Source organism: Xenopus tropicalis, chromosome 6 (assembly GCF_000004195.4).
Source record: "Xenopus tropicalis strain Nigerian chromosome 6, UCB_Xtro_10.0, whole genome shotgun sequence".
NCBI lineage: Eukaryota > Metazoa > Chordata > Amphibia > Anura > Pipidae > Xenopus > Xenopus tropicalis.
Genome location: NC_030682.2, coordinates 106430306 through 106448286, shown reverse-complemented (window position 1 = coordinate 106448286; position 17981 = coordinate 106430306). Strand labels below are relative to the sequence as shown.

Genomic DNA, 17981 nt, shown 5'->3' with positions numbered 1-17981 from the left:
TGAGCGCCAAAAATATCTTTTGTGCAGACTTTTGGTGTACTGGTGTTCACAGCACAAAATTATGTGTTTTACAGTACAATTTCTTATGTGCGCTTACACTAAAAATTTGTAAGCATTCGCACAAGCACACAGCTAAGAGGGAACATTGTGTAAGACCTACCCCCCATCTAGAATATGCAATGCAGGTTTGGTCTACAGTGCTTAGAAAGGACATTCGTGTAATACAGAAAGTACAAAGAAGGTACAAAGAAGGACAACCAAGTTGATAAAGATTTATGGAAAGTTGGGAATGTTTACAATGGAGAAAAGGCAGTTATGGGGAGATATGAAAACTATGCATAAATATATAGGGAACCATACAATAAACTATGTGATGTTTATTCACCAGTAGGTCCTTCCAGCAGACACAAGCACATTCATTCATATTAGAAGAAAGGAAATTCAGTTCTAAAGTTTTTTTTTACAGTGAGAGCTGTGAGTTTGTGTAATTTTCTTCCTCGAGTGGTTGTACTGGCAGATACATTAGATAGTTTTGAGAACGGGTTGGATGCCTTTTTAGAAAGCAAGCTAATACTACAGGGTTATTGAAATGAACTCTAAGAAGACTGCATTCTGCTGTGCATTGGATTGGTCTTGCAAATGCTCCCTTATAGTTAATAGTTAATACAGCACTGCTTAAAGCGTAACTAAAGAAGTAATGCACAAATGTTGTACATTATATTTTTCTGTATCAGCCCAAGGCAACCACAGCCCTTTAGCAGTAAAGGTATGTGCCTCCAAAGAACCTGCTCAGTAGCCACCTATCTTCTTTTCTCCTGATTTACAGCACATTCTCTGTGCTGCTCTAAGTTACCTGAGCTAAGGTGCAGAGGCACAATATACTGTAAACATACAATACAGATGTCTAGGACTTCTGATGCCACCATAAAAATAGAGCCTTAAAACTAAAGATTAATGTTGGTACCCATTACGAGTCCAAAATTAGCCCATACTACACACATCAGAATTAGGAGCAGAGGAAACGAACAGTAAAAGATTACTTTGAGTCACTTTTACTCATTGTCTTCTCTTAAATTAGCCCATGTTCTGCTCAGCATTTTCACAAAAACACTTGGACCCTTAAAGTACACACACACAAAAAAAAATAAATAAGGTATAACTTAAATTCACCTGGCCCTAGTTGGCACAATTTTTTGTGCTCCATTCTGAGACGGTGCATCCAGGCATAAAAAAAGGGTCTAGAGTATCAAGTTTTACCACTATGGGAGATATTGTTCCCCGAACAAATCTCTTGATTACAATACTACAATCCTTACGTGACTCAAATTCATCATCTTTTTGCCTTTACCTTTTACATCATAAAAACTTTGCCTGCATTCTCTTTCCCAAGAAGTAGCATAGAATATGTTCAGTTATTTGGTTAATATAAATGATATAAGCTCTATGCTTTATTTCTTAAAAAATTCACTGAGTGGTTACGTTTGTGAATTTGAGGAAAAAAGAAAAAAGCAACCTAACTGTGTAAAAGCAGCAGCAGGGTAAGTGTTTTACCAATACAGGACTCTGACACACAGTAGCCTTGGCAATATCATCATGGGGAACAATGAGCCTTCATTAATATTTCACAAGGTTTAATATAGTTTATGTCCTACAAGTACAGTGCAGTAATTTAAAAATGACAAAGAAAAATTGATGCCTTGAAAGAAATCAAAATTAGTCTGAGCTGGATATTAATGTGCAAATAGGTGCCTTGGGTTTTTTTTTTACTGAATGATCCAAAATATGAATCTTTCATGGTAGAAAGAGGTAGAGCTAAACTAGTTCTGATGTGATTTCTGCTGTCTCTCTGGCGTGAGAAAAACAAATTAAGGCATAAATAGTTAACAGCAAATTTATTGGGGCATTTACTAATTTTGTATTTCATGGTTGCATTTTTTACAACACAATTTTTTTGTTATTTACGAAGCACAAAAAACACGAATACAAAACTTTCCCATCTTAAAGCTGTTAAGGTCATGTAGAAGTCAATAGGATTTGTCCTACGCAAATTGTATACATGGTTTTAGAGTTTTTTTTTTTTGTACTTCCACGAAGATTCAAAGGAAAATGTATTACATTTTCTCTTCATGGGGTGGGAGGTAGGTCTCCACCCTCTAGTCTGAGACACTAAAGTGGACCAACAACCAATAGTAAACCAGCTATAGATACAAGGCAACCTAACTCTAAAACTGCAGCTAGCCCTCTCTTCATCGAAAAGGATCTGACAGAATATTATCCTTCACATCGGAACCAAAAACACCTCCTGAATGGCCTGCCACATTGTTAATGGCTCCTTGCCAAAAGGATAGGGACATCAGCTGGGATTGCAATCCATCTAAAAACCCACCTGACTTCTTGAATCCTGATATAATCCAGGAAATGCCGTTTCCATCTCAATTATGTTGGATACCTTTGTAGATCCTTCTTATTAAGAAACACGTGGTTCTACCTTGTGGTACTCTCTCCTTCACTAACTACAGTCTTACCATCTTGGAGAACCTTCCAGGAGGTGATAGTTGCTAACCAATATGGTCATTCTCTAATTTAATCTCTCACAATTATGTGCACGAGCACGATGTTGCTTCATGTTCACCCAGATTGAATTGGGCTATATTCATTAGGTCTCCATCTGCACTTAGGAGCCCAGGTTGCCCTCTAAAGACCCATTTAAAGTAGATAGCTGTTCGGGGTATGAGACCTGCCCATGTTTGGGGGGTGGGTAGGGAGGGAGTTGGGGTGATGGCAATTGTTACTAACATCAGTTTACATAAGTTTTAAAAGAATTAATATTATGTATATGTGTGTCTGCCAAACTCAAATTTTACCTACCTCTCTAGACATATTCACCTCAGTCCAGAAATTAATTGGCCCCATGGCTAATTGCAAAGCTAGCAAACTTAATTGACTACACTCTCCTGGAATGTAAGAGGCATTAATTCCAAATACAAATGAAGCCTTGTCTTTACTACCTTAAACGGAGACCTTGCAATAGCCTATTGTTTCAGGAGACTCACTTAACTGGGCAAAAGATCCTTGCTTTACAAAAACCTTGGGTAGGCTGGTCATACCACTCCACATATTCCACTTACTCTTGGGGAGTGTCAATTTTAGTACAGAAAAGTCTACATTTTGAATTCATTAAGATTGTGTTTGACCAATTTGGTTGTTACCTAATTCTACAAGTTAATATAGCAAATAAACCCCGGACACCGGTTAATCTTTATATCCCACCACCATTCACTTTAGACATACTAAATCAGAAATCAGAGATTTGCTCTTGGTGAAACATTCATGACCTGGGTCAAACTTCTGTGTAATGATGCAACAACATGGGTTAGGGTAAATCGATTGTAAGCTCTTTTGGGCAGGGCTCTCTTCACCTCTTGTATCTGTTATTGATTGCTTTATATGTTACTCTGTATGTCCAATGTATGTAACCCACCTATTGTACAGCGCTGCGGAATATGTTGGCGCTTTATAAATAAATGTTAATAATAATAATAAAATGGGATTACATCTCCATCCTTTCCCCTCACAAGAGGCACAAGGCAGGGGTGCACCTCTCTCCCATCCTGTTTGCCCTGGAAAAAATAAACACGCAACAGGAAATGTGGTAGCATTGTAGGGAGCTGTGTTAAAAGGCCCCACCAGCAGACACATTGATGTGGCATCTGCTGTTTGTGAGTCACCCTGCCACAATCACATCACTGGACCAAGCCTGCTTGCTGAGCAGGTTATCATCGCCTCAGTATCAGTTACATTCTTAGCCTTTGCTTGCAAGAACATAGGAAATAACTCTTGGCAGCCAAATAATTAATGGTCTTTGAATAAACTAATACACATTTGATTAAACTTTGTATACATCTATACACTTTTTTTATTTAGTTTTTTGAATTATGTAACTTTAGGCTGAAGTTATCTGGTTGAAAGGAGCTCATCCTAGCAATTTGGGGAATGGGTGTTTAAAACACAGACGTTTTAAACAGCAAGCTGGAAAGAGGCAAAAAAAACCCCAAAAAACACAACAGGTTATAAAAATCAAAACTGACTACCCATGGTAGATTAACTTATTTTTTTTATGAAACTGTCCCTGTGGCTGTTATAGTCAAACTAGATTGTAAGCTTCACTGGGGCAGGAAAAATTATGATTTTAAAAGTCTCTGTAGGATACATAAAAGGGCTGGTTTTAATCATGATAGAGGATAGAGTTTTGATCCATACAATGTAAGGGATTTATGATCCAGAATGCTTGGGGCCTGGGGTTTTTCAAATAAATGCTTTAAAATGTGAATAATTTACTTGAAAAGGACACTACTGGAGATGTTCTTCCTGTAATTAGGAGCTTTGTGAATGAGGCGCTTCTAACCCGTACTGTGATAAAATACTTGAGAATTAAAGGAGACATATTGGATAAATGGGAAAAAAAGGTAATTTTGTAGGCAATTATGAATAATATACAGTGCTGGTTTCCCTGTGGGCTAAAAATTAATCCTCTCTGTAACAATGGCCCCTTTATTGGAGCTCCCTATAGATCCTATCACTTCTCTGTCCGAGTTTGAAATGAAGAGTGGGCGTGTCCTAACGGTCCCTGCCAGAAGCACAGTAGGAGGGGGAGAGCCAATCACAGCCCTGCACTCACACAAGCAAAGACAGGCTTTAGTTCCCTATCAGGTCAGCCTAGCTGCTGATTGGTTCCTATCCTACAGTGCCGAGTACTGAGGGCCGCCGGCTCCCCAGCTCATCCAGAGAATTCAGCCAGCAGGAAGTGGAACAGATGGGCGAGGCTAGTGGGGTTTTTGTGGAATTTCTCAATAAATCAGTCAGAAACACAACTTTTTTAAGCACAATCCTTCTATATCTAGAGGAGTATAATTCACTGGTACATTCTTAATTTTTATAGGATATGTCTCCTTTAAAGATAAATGTTGCAAGAAAGAGCATCTTCTTAAATAATGAGGCCTTTATGAAAAAATGGGTATGCCCAATGCAAAATACAAAACAAATAAAACCGCATGTTAACAATGTTCACTTTTATTTTAAAAATACAAAACACCCATGCCAAAATGTAGATAGAGTGCTGCATACTAAATATATGTAGTACATATACGTAGTACATTTCCTATACAAGAAGTTTAATAGGCAATCATTATTACATCTAAGTAGAGGTCTATACAAACCTTGTTGGGGGAAGATGTAGTTTAAGCAGGATGTAAGCGCTACATTTAATATATTAGTCATTAAAGGACATTCATCTGTGAGGACCTAAAGTTGGCTAATTTAAAAAGCAATTAAAAATAAATTCATGGTTAACAGGCTGATGATAAAACAAGCTACTCACTTAATTTACAATAGCTTTGCTATTCACACAGTAAGGCTTATGCAAGAACTGCCAATCCCTTTACTTTTGTAAAGTAAAACCTGAACCTGCTTCCAACATTTAGCCACATTACAAAAATTAATGTTTACAACATCCTTTAATAATGAACATTTAATTGATTTTAAACAAAGTATGTACAATATTCAAGGTAAAAAAGTTAAACCAATATCATTTTGGTTTTTTGTTTTTTTTACCACTGAGGCTATTGAGCAAATCAAGCACCAAGAAGCTTTCATTCTGTTGAGTTAATGTATAGGCAGAATTGGCAATTCTGTACATATGACTTTTCTCTCTCTAGATATGGGATATTTTGGGTGTGAAGTCTAAACCATTATCATTCAGGTGCAAAATACAGCTGTTTAAATTACAAGATTGACTGATAAATAAAGTAATGATTTTTCCTTTAGCTGCAGGCAATACTTTCAAGTTGCTGTTCTGCCTCTGCTGCCATAGCTGCTGCCTGCAATTGCTCAGTCTCACTCTGTATGGCACTGGTTGTGACTTGTTTGCGTTGCTCACTATGCATGTTGTTTTCATGGCGTTTTAGGTCTGAAGCCTTGGCAAATGCTTTGGTGCATGATGCACAAATAAAAGGTTTCTCACCCCTGTGTCTTCTTTCATGGTCTTTCAAATGAGATTTATGCTTGAATGCTTTATCACAAAGATGGCACGCAAATGGTCTCTCATTACTGTGGACGCGTTCATGTTTTTTGAGATCTGGAGCACGAATAAAAGACTTTGCACAAACCTCACAACTGTAAGGCTTATAGCCTGTGTGAATTTTTAAATGCTCCTTGAGATGTGCCTGGGTTGTAAATGCTTTGGCACACATTTCACAGACAAATGGTCTATCTGCTGTGTGTAACTTTTCATGTTTTCTTAGACGAGCTTCATCTGTAAATGTTTTGCCACATGCTTGGCATGCAAACTGTTCTCTGTGACCATACAGCAAATACTCGAATTTCATGTCACTTGTTGCTGTGGTCCAAGCTGGGGCTTGTTCATCTTTGACTTCACTAATACTGTCATTAAATGTCAGAGTTTGTGTTTGTGATCCCAGGTCCTTTGGCTCAGTTGTCTCCATTGCCTCAACTTCCTGCCCATAACAATTAACCTTCCGCACTTCTTCACTTCCAAGTTCCTTGAGAATTGCCTCCTGGACACGCAGTGTAGAAGTAGGAGACTTCTCCTCTTCATGGCTTTGAGGAGTGCCCTCAACTGTATCATCTGATGGACTATCATCCTGATCTCCAATCTCCTCCACCTCATCATCTTGGTTGTCATTAGCTTCACCAACTGGACGAGTTATCTTCAAACTTGTTTCATAACTGTATTTATTTTTTGGGGAGGCTGGATTCTCATCTATGCTAGAAACATCACGCTTTTGTGAGCAGAGCTTATCTAAAAAACGAATACCAAGTATCTGGCCTGAGGACATCATCAGGTTTACATCCTCTTTTTTGACAGCAATCTTTGCTGTGTACATGTAGTTTAGAACCTCCTCAAATATATCAGATCGCAGGAAATCAATTTCGATTACTGAGGAACTATCAACTTCCAGTTTCTTAAAAAGTTTCTTGAAGTAAGTACTGCATGCGGCAAGAACACATCGGTGGGCTCGGAATTTAACATCTTCGACAACAATAGCGATATCACAAAATTCACCTTCTAGGCGTTGCTCATTTAGTGTTTTCAAAAAGACAGTTTTATGATCATCATCATTGTATTTTAGCGTTTCAGACATACTTATGAAAAAATCCTGGAGGAAAAAAAAATGAACAGATGCAGTATTAAGACAAACAATAATGTTGACACGCCTATAAATATATATGTATAAGTGAAAAAGTGTACATAAACACTAGATATTTTATTCTCTATGGAGAATCTCCAGTCCATTTAAATAGTTTACATTTACCCTCTGATCTTAATCTGTCTCAGGTTTAGCCATCCACTGATTCTTTCAAAAATGGTTTGTATGACAGAGGTAGTGTTCCTTTACAATATATTAGGACATGGCAGCCAAGGGTTGCATGCAATTCTATGCCTGGTGTACCATAATCATTTTTATTCCTTCAGTGGATGAGATATGAAATTCACCCATCTGTTTTATGAGCTGTTTTTATCATGGCCTCTCTGTTTTATTTATCGGCTTACACAGCATCACATATAGCGTAAAGCAGTAACTGGGGTTGTGCTTTAGCCTGCAGCAGACAGGACTAGACAGCTGTTTGCTATATAAGCAGGGTTGCAAATGCCTTAACTTTACATTTAAGCTGGAAAGGGCCAAAAAATGTACTTCATCAAAATTATAATTTGTATTCATTTTAACTGATACAACAATTTATATCCTTGTGTAAGTTGCTAGGCAACAAGCTTTTTTTCCCCTTTGGGTTACATGTAAACTGAAAGGAATATACAGTGCTGGCACATTGGCACTTCATGTAAGCACCATAGCTACTCCGATCAATGGTATTTTAAGGATTAAATGGGCAGTATACCCACCTTTCCAATATAAGCTCAATGAATAGGGCTTGTGCTGAACATAATTAAATTAATATGCAAAAAGCAATATACATTGTTTTATTAATTGCACTAAACAGGAAAATAAACCACTTTCATGATGTCTGGATTCTGTGACTGTTTACAGAGCAGAAACTACTAAAACAAATTACCATTCTACAGATAAGCCCTCTACATAATGAGCTGCTCCTATCTGAAAGCCTAACAAGGACTGCAGCTTAGGGTTTGTTTATACAAAGCTTAATATTCCACTTTAAACAAATTACTCCATTTACAGTTGAAGACAGTGTGTGAGTTCAGGGAAAAAACAAAACACTTTTTAATTAGTGCTTTATAATGGCACACAAATGGAATAATACAGATTAATTAATAGAACAGGCAGAATGCATTTTCAGTACATCCTATTTCTTGTGTTCATATTTAGCAAACGTGTATACAGGTGTACACTGCCCCTTAAACATGGGTACAGATGCCTGCAGATGTTTTGCAGCTTGGCTACATTTTCATTTGGCAGAAGCTCAAATAACTCAAAGCTAGTGGCCCTTTAATCCATCTGGATTGAATACTTATGCCAATACAATCACAGGCTGAAGGAACCAACACTATCTAATCTGTATGATTTTGATGATATTGTGTGTATCCAAATTCAGTTATAGGACATTGTCCAGGAAGGCTGAGCAAACTTTCAATCCAAATGGAGTCAAGACATTTTAAGCTGACCATTAGAGGAGCCCCATACCCTAACAAAAGGGAAGTCCAATCTGGATAGTTATGTGTGGTCAAATAATGAGATCACAAGGGGGTTGGATATTAAAAAAAGCAAATTTTTGATTGCTACTGACCTGACAACTGTTTATGTAATTTTTAAATACATTCTAATGCCATATAAGGCCATATACGCACACACATATAGAAATACTACAAATCTTTGCACATAAAGACATACCATGAAAAAAAGTGAAGATGTCCAAGGAAGGCCAAAAAGTCACAAACAAGCCAATCTAAAATAAAGAAGAGAAAATTTTATTTGTCTTGAAAATAACAGTTTAATTTAGTCAAAAGACTGTATATCACTTTGATATTACAAGGCAACAATTCTGAGGCCACTAAGTTTTAAAGGAGAAGGAAAGGTAAAAACTAAGTAAGCTTTATAAGAAAGGTCTATGTAAATACAGCCAAAAGCACTTATAGAACAGCACTTATAGGCAGGCACAGAAGTGAAGTCAGACCAAGCTAAAATGGCAGTTGCTATCCTAAACACAGAGAACTTCTTTGTCATTCTACAGAATAAGTATAGCGTTCTATCTTACAATATTGTGGCTAATCTATTGGCAATAAAATGCCTCAGTAGCTTTCCCTCTCCTTTACAGGCAATCTAAGCTGAAGCAACCAGAGCAATGTGTTGAAGCCATTTTCAATATAACTTTGCTTTTGAATTTCCCCATCTGGAATAAAAAAAATGAGTCAGACATTGTCAGCATGTGCACTGGGTCAAGATAAGCAATTACAGATTTTATTAAATAAGTAATCATAACAATTTGTGGCTGGTAATTATTGGATATATGGCAAACTGGCAGTATATCGGATTTCCCCTAAAATGGCTCAGTACAGGAGACATAAAACAAGTTTTAAGGTTTATGATGATTAAGAGGATCAGTAATACCATAACATAAAAACAGAGAAGGTATTTTAAAGTTTGTTGTATTCTATTTTCTATGAGAAAGGTTTCATGCCTTAGCTCTGTAAAGCCCAAATTAGATTTGACTCCTGTTTCACTTCCTATATAAATAATTATAACCACTGTATAATCTGCAATGCAAACATTTCTGATGACACTGACCCGAGTGCGCACTGAGGCTGGCTATACACATATTTTATTAAGATTTTATCATCCTTAGGTGACCAGCTGTGTCAATTAAACCATACTATACAGCCATCATGAATAATGACAGAGCAAAAGGATTTTAATGTCACATATTGCATTCTCTACAAGAAATCCACAGCACTAGTTATTATCTCAATTTGTGCAAGTGCATTATTTCTTTTATAATTTTGTGCCCTTGTTTCTTCTGTTGTCTGTCATTTCCATCCACTGACAGGTTTCATAGTTCCCTTGATGAAGTTTTCAAGTCAGTCTGATAGATTGCCATGATGATATTATTGGGCCAATAATAATATAACTACATATTATGCAGTTTTTCCCTAACTGTAACATTAGTGCTAAAATAATCTAAAGGAGGAACTCTCTAGCTTTAGAGCTAGACACACAGCCAAATGCCATCTTTAAACAATGCAATTGCAACTGTTAGCTCTGATGGTGTTATTGGAAAGACTAATACCTATACGGCTAATAAACAAGGACAAGAATGGTTTTATTAATAAAGAGATTGCTTACAAACAGGAAATCAGTACACTGCAGAATTGTCTTTCCAGAGCATCACCACACTTGTGTGTGTACTATCAGCCAAGCCATTTATTTGAATGGCCAGCTTATAGCTAGTTCCTAAGTTGAATTAGTTACCATAGGAAATGTCGTGTCTCTGGCACATGAAATACAGACACAATAAATCTTTTGACAGAGAACTCAGTGTAGCGTTTCTGTGAGTGCTTATGGCTGTATTTACATAGACCTTTCTGATAAAGCTTATTTAGTTTTTACCTTTCTTTCTCCTTTAAGAAATAGAAATTTCAGGGCACAGTGGTGACCAAGGGATTCCGTAGGTGCATTTTATACTGATTCTGTTCAGTAGTTTGAATCATGTATAAACAGAATGTTTTTAATTTTCCTTGATATTGACTCAGCATGATCATGATAAAAACTATATATAACAACTTATATTTCATGCTCTATTTTAATCAGTCTATCTGCATATTTAAACGCATATTTAAACGCATCTTTAGGCTAATGTCCCACGGAGAGATTAGCCGTTGCGATTTTTTTAAAAAGTGAGTTCCAGCAAGAAGTCTCTCGTTTTGTCTCTACATAAAGAATATAAATCGCCAGTACCCAAACCGTCGATACTACTTCAAATCGCATATTGCTCCAAATCCCTTTTTTGAGCGATTTTACAAAGAAAGCATTGTCATTCAAAACTATTGGAAGTGCTGAAAGTAAAACCCACTGAGTGGGAGTTCGCTGCAATTTCACCATTGCACTGAATGTAATTTCTAACTGTGGGCGGGGAATATGACACCTGGAACTCGCTTTTGAAAAATCGCAGCAACAATATCCCCATGGGACATAAGACTTAGTTTGTCTGCAACCCAAAAGGCTCCCTGGCGCTGAATCAGATTTTCAGCTGTGCAACTTTTACATTTTGACTGATAAGTCAAATCTTGATAATTGTTTTGTCAGGATTTGAGCTGAGCTGTAAAAACATGGATTCCATGCCACATGGAAATTGAAGAGGAGATAAAATAACCACACAAATCTGTACTATTTCCAGCGCTCTCTCAATATACACCAAAGCGTTTTTCATTTTTTTTTTTAAATTGTATCAGGCAGCTCAGCCCTTCTGAGGCACAAGACCCCCAGATGTTAAAACAGCAAACAAAGACACAAGTAGTGAGTGCCAATAGCATGGAGTATATAATAGTATAACCACCTCGCAGGGGGTGATATGTGCTGGTTAGGCCACGTCTGATCAGCAGCTTTTTTACCCAGTTACAGGGCCAAAAGACTGCATGATTTAGGTGCAGTCAGAAAATCCTGTTGGGTAGGTACAGTATTAGCCTGTGTGGCAACCTTGGGAAACAAACTGACTTTTAAATGTAGGCTTGGGCACCCAAAATAAGGTGCTTGAATTAAAAAAGTCTGGAAAGGGAGGCTTAATACTGAGACAAATAGCTAGAGCAAGCAAAACACATCCCAGGTGACTAGGTGTCACTTTAGACCCCTTCCTTGCTTTCTTGACCCACAATGGATACCTCACCAGGACATCACATACAGTGGAGGAAATAATTATTTGACCCCTCACTGATTTTGTAAGTTTGTCCAATGACAAAGAAATGAAAAGTCTCAGAACAGTATCATTTCAATGGTAGGTTTATTTTAACAGTGGCAGATAGCACATCAAAAGGAAAATCGAAAAAATAACTTTAAATAAAAGATAGCAACTGATTTGCATTTCATTGAGTGAAATAAGTTTTTGAACCCTCTAACAAAAAAAGACTTAATACTTAGTGGAAAAACCCTTGTTTGCAAGCACAGAGGTCAAACGTTTCTTGTAATTGATGACCAAGTTTGCGCACATTTTAGGAGGAATGTTGGTCCACTCCTCTTTGCAGATCATCTCTAAATCCCTAAGGTTTCGAGGCTGTCTCTGTGCAACTCTGAGCTTGAGCTCCCTCCATAGGTTTTCTATTGGATTAAGGTCCGGAGACTGACTAGGCCACTCCATGACCTTAATGTGCTTCTTCTTGAGCCACTCCTTTGTTGCCTTTGCTGTATGTTTTGGGTCATTGTCGTGCTGGAACACCCATCCACGACCCATTTTCAGTTTCCTGGCAGAGGGAAGGAGGTTGTCGTTCAGGATTTCACGATACATGGCTCCGTCCATTTTCCCGTTAATGCGAATAAGTTGTGCCCTTAGCAGAAAAACACCCCCAAAGCAAAATGTTTCCACCCCCATGCTTGACGGTGGGGACGGTGTTTTGGGGGTCATAGGCAGCATTTTTCTTCCTCCAAACACAGTGAGTTGAGTTAATGCCAAAGAGCTCTATTTTGGTCTCATCAGACCACAGCACCTTCTCCCAGTCACTCACAGAATCATTCAGGTGTTCATTGGCAAACTTCAGATGGGCCTGCACATGTGACTTCTTGAGCAGGGGGACCTTGCGAGCCCTGCAGGATTTTAATCCATTGCAGTGTAATGTGTTTCCAATGGTTTTCTTGGTGACTGTGGTCCCTGCTAATTTGAGGTCATTAACTAACTCCTCCCATGTAGTTCTAGGATGCTTTTTCAGCTTTCTCAGAATCACTGACACCCCACGAGGTGAGATCTTGCGTGGAGCCCCAGAGCGAGGTCGATTGATGGTCATTTTCTGCTCCTTCCATTTTCGAACAATCGCACCAACAGTTGTCACCTTCTCTCCCAGCTTCTTGCTAATGGTTTTGTAGCCCATTCCAGCCTTGTGCAGGTCTACAATTTTGTCTCTGACATCCTTGGACAGCTCTTTCCCATGTTGGAGAGTTTGGAGTCTGCTTGATTGATTGATTCTGTGGACAGGTGTCTTTTATACAGGTGACTAGTTAAGACAGGTGTCCTTAATGAGGTTGACTAATTGAGTAGAAGTGTCTAACCACTCTGTGGGAGCCAGAACTCTTAATGGTTGGTAGGGGTTCAAAAACTTATTTCACTCAATGAAATGCAAATCAGTTGCTATCTTTTATTTAAAGTTATTTTTTTGATTTTCCTTTTGATGTGCTATCTGCCACTGTTAAAATAAACCTACCATTGAAATGATACTGTTCTGAGACTTTTCATTTCTTTGTCATTGGACAAACTTACAAAATCAGTGAGGGGTCAAATAATTATTTCCTCCACTGTAAATATATTCCTTCCTTTGTCTCTCCTGCCACCACACTGATCCAGGCCTCTATCCTAGGCAAAACTGATCCATGCAACATATTACTTGTCTCCTATAATCTCATCTCCACCCACTGAATTCCATCCTCACTGCTGCAGCTCCCCATCATCTCACCTGCATCTAAATTTCTTTCCGCCGCTTCACTACCCTGTTTCCCCAAAAATAGGACATCCTCCGAAAGTAAGGCACCCCCCTCAGAAAATAAGGCACCCCCCCGAAAATAAGACACCCACCTAGGGCTGGGCGATAAATCTCCCCCAAACAATGGAATAAATGTGTACTGTATTCTTCTTCATGGAAAAATAAGACATCCCCTGAAAATAAGACCTAGTGCATATTTTGGAGCTTAAAAAAATATAAAACAGTGTCTTATTTTCGGGGAAACACGGTACTAAGGTCTCTCTCCTGGCTCCTGGTCAAACTGTGCATTAAGTATAAAGTTCATATCCTGTTCTGCTTCTCTCTCTATACTATATCTGCTCTTACCTTCCCATACCCTTCCTCCAGGACAATCTATTACCATACATTCAACCATAAATACATAGCTCCTAAATTAACTCTATTGTCAAAGTTCTTCAAAAACTTTCTACAGGAAGCACATCCATAGTTTCCTCTGCAGCTAAACACCCTTGACCCATGGATTTTTTTCTCTCCCCATTTTGTTTCTATCTCCTCTTCCTAAAACACTGTAAGCTCTTTGGTGCAGACACCTCAACCCAAATGTGTATTACAGCTTGTAGCACTTATTTATTTATCCTTACTGTCTGATTTATAACGATACCCTGTGTTGTGTTTGCTCCTTGTAAAACACTGTGTACCTTTGTGATACTATTTAACTTGCACAGAATATAACTATTAATTATCATCATTTACTTATATAGTGCTTTATATTAAGGCATGGGATCAGTTTTCCAGAAAGCTCTGTATACCAGTAATCCCCAACCAGTGGCTCCTGAGCAACATGTTGCTCTTCAAACCCTTGGACACAAAACTTCACACATTGGCTGTGCACTCCAGGTCAGCATAAAAAGCCGCAACAGTATTAAAATTGATAAACCTTTATTTATATCACCCCCTTGGATGTTGCTCCCAGTGTCCCCAAAGCAGGTACTTATTACTGAAATACTGGCTTGGAGGCAAGTTTTGGTTGGATAAAAACAAGATGTACCTCCAAACAGAGCCTACTGTAGGCTGATAGTCTGTACAGAGGCTACCAAATAGCCAATCACAGCCCTTATTTTCCACCCCCATGGACTTTTGTGATGTTTCTCCCGAAGTGTTTTTACATTTGACTGTGGATCACGATTTAGAAAGGTTGGAAATCCCTGCTGTATAACATAGATGTCATTTTAATTAAATTATTCAGATTTTAAAAATTGATTTCCTTTTTCTCTGTAATAATAAAACAGTACATTGTATTTGATCCTAAAATAGAATTAATCCTTATTGGAGACAAACCAATCAGGTGTATTTAAAGTTTAAATTATGATTTTGGTAGACTTTGGTGATCGAAATTACAGAAAGACCAGAAAATCCAGAAAGCCCTAGGTCTCAAGCATTCTGGATAACTGGTCCCAAACCTGTAAAATACCCAATATGCAATGGGTAAATGAATGTTAATAATCTGGTACAGGCATTAGATTTATTATTCAGAAACCTTTTATCTAAGGGTTATGTCCCATGTGGAGATTGTGTTGCCCACATTAAATCTGCGCTACTCCAGGTGATTAATCTGCCCGAAAAGCCTTTCCACTGGCAATAAAGGGAAATGCCGATGGAGAGGCCTATGTATCGCTTTGGTTTCCCCAAGTCACGCATAGTTGCCTGCAGGAGGAAACTTTTAGGAACTTCAGAGAAAAAAAATAAAAAAACAATGCATAGGCCTTTCCACCGGCAATTCCCTTTATTGGGGGTGGAAAAGCTTTTTGGGGAGATTAGTGACCTGCAGTAGGAGAGATTAAGAGCAGTGGGACACGGGGAGATTAGTCACCCAGCAAGAATTCTTTGTTGCCATCCCACCGGCTAGAATGTAATCACTGGTGGGGTGGTATACGCGGTGCCGCGATTTGCCGGTCGCCCGAAGTTTCCTCTCAAGGCACCTTCGGCAAATTGCGCAGCAACTAATCTCCCCGTGTGTCACAACCCTAAAAGGTATGCTGCTCCAAATTACAGAAAGCTCCGTTATCCAGAGATCCCCAAGCCTAAGAAAGCCCATACTTAAAAGACACAATGGACTAATAATGATACTGAGGTAAAAGCAGTGTAAATGAGAGCTATGGGATTTAAAGGCCTCTATGACTCAACGAACTGGACCCACAAAGTGAGTGGCGAGTGTTGTGTGTAAAGCCAAGGCCACTGTGTGAGAGTGCGTTGGTAGCCTGAGAGAGAGCCAGGGGGAGCGGGCAGGCATGAGGGAGACGGTAGCCATAGAGAGCCCGGGGGAGCGGGCAGGCATGAGGGACAGAGTTGGTAGCCAGAGAGAGAGAGAGCGCCCGGGCAAGCATGAGGGATAGAGTTGGTAGCCAGAGAGAGAGAGCGCCCGGGCAGGCATGAGGGATAGAGTTGGTAGCCATAGAGAGAGAGAGAGCGCCCGGGCAGGCATGAGGGATAGAGTTGGTAGCCAGAGAGAGAGAGCCCGGGGGAGCGGCTAGGCATGAGGGATAGAGTTGGTAGCCAGAGAGAGAGAGAGAGAGAGAGAGAGCCGGGGGGGGGGGGGGGGGGGGGGGGGGGGGGGTGGGTGGGGTGGCGGAGGGAGTGCTCGTACCCCGGGTCAGGAGCCCAGAGGTTTCGGCGCGGGGAATTCCGCGCTCCCCGTACCGACCCGGCAGGTACCCGCGAGCGCGATGGCCGCGTTAGTCGCCATTTGCAGCTTTAGTAGCCGCGCCGTCTGTGCCGCACACTGAGTGCGCTCCCCCGTGTGGCTCCCCCGCACGGACATTGCACGTATTCCCGTGAGCCGGCGCCGCACGCTACTAGCTCCCTTTGTTTGGAGGCTGAGCCCGAGCATGTGCGCGAACATCTTCCCCCCGGCCCCTGCGCGCTCCCCGGCCCCATGCACTCGCGCCCGCGGCCGAACCCCAAACCCTCGCACTCACCTGCAGAGCAGCACAAGCGCCCCTTACGGAAAACACTTCGGGGAGATTAATCCGCGGATAGTTTAATAAGTGTGTTAATGATTAACTCGTGCACTTCTGTACGGGCCTCCGGAACGAGCGCGGTGTGTGTGTGCATGCGCGGTGGGGAGTGGGCGCGCCGCGCAGGCACGGAACTGAGCAGCACTGGGGGGAGGGGGAGCGGCCTCACACAGGCGGACTGGCCTCTCATTGGGGTCAGGAACGTCTGCAACGCTCTAAGCGCTACTATAGAGCCCGCCAGTCGCACAATAACGCATATTTGATCAAACAGACCGCTAGCCAAGGTTACCAACGTCACAGCTTATGGGCATGCGCAGCCGCGCAGGGTTCGGGGTTCCACTCTTACTGCACAAATGCGCGTGCACAAAGTGCGTGTGACTGGCGCTAGGAGCAGCTCGGCGCGCCCACGGAGCTCTTCTGCCGATAGCGGCGCTGCGTCACAACTGCTGGCTACAGGTACCTCTCTCACCAACCCTCACTCGTTTTATGGACTCTTCCTTTTGTCGCACTGCATTTAACTGTACAGACGCATTTTAGAGAGTTTATGATATGTGTTCTCTCGCCTCTTACTCACACATTGAAGGGTTGTTTATAATTAGAGGCAGATATATTATGTGGTGGCAAAAATGGTAACAAAAGTCGCCATGCATCGCCAGGCTTTGTCGCACAAAAAAATGTGTCCTTTTTTTAAACGTTTTTTGACGTAGCATAAAATAATGGTGTCAAGTCTGACGATCTGAATAAAATAAAACACACCTTAATAAATTTGCCATTTATTTTGCACAGTTTTTTATACTGTTTATTTCTCAGTGAATTTTATTTTACGCCGCATAATAAATTAGCTCTTGGTTTTAAAGGAGACATATTGGATAAATGGGAAAACCCTAATTTTGTAGGCAATTATGAATAATATCCGGTGCTGGTTTCCCTTTTGGCTAAACATTAACCCTATCTGTAACAATGGCCCCTTTATTGGAGCTCCCTATAGATCCTATCACTTCTCTGTCCCAGTTTGAAATGGAGAGTGGGCGTGTCCTAACGGTCCCTGCCAGAAGCACAGTAGGAGGGGGAGAGCCAATCACAGCCCTGCACTCACACATGCACAGGCAGGCTTCAGTTCCCTATCAGGTCAGCCTAGCTGCTGATTGGTTCCTATCCTACAGTGCAGTGTACAGAGGGCCGCCGGCTCCCCAGCACATCCAGAGAATTCAGCCAGCAGGAAGTGGCACAGATGGGCGGGGCTAGTGGGGTTTTTGTGGAATTTCTCAATAAATCAGCCAGAAACACAACTTTTTAAGCACAATCCTTCTGTATCTAGAGGA

At 40.3% G+C, this 17981-nt stretch overlaps 1 protein-coding gene across 2 annotated transcripts; it reads right to left on the bottom strand.

Moving 5' to 3' along the window:
• Positions 1-5052: 5052 nt before the first annotated feature.
• On the bottom strand, positions 5053-17037 carry zbtb14 (zinc finger and BTB domain containing 14). Of its 2 annotated transcripts, none has more exons than XM_002938050.5 (3): positions 16621-17037; positions 8883-8937; positions 5053-7175 (listed from the first exon to the last, which is right to left on the bottom strand). In XM_002938050.5, exons 2-3 carry the CDS (start codon positions 8883-8885, stop codon positions 5820-5822), a joined length of 1359 nt encoding a protein of 452 aa, XP_002938096.1. In that variant the 5' UTR covers positions 8886-8937; positions 16621-17037; the 3' UTR covers positions 5053-5819. The 2 variants fall into 2 exon arrangements, with proteins under 2 accessions (XP_002938096.1, XP_031759884.1); XM_031904024.1 differs by lacking the exon at positions 16621-17037 and adding an exon at positions 16290-16546.
• Between the last annotated feature and the right edge of the window lie 944 nt (positions 17038-17981).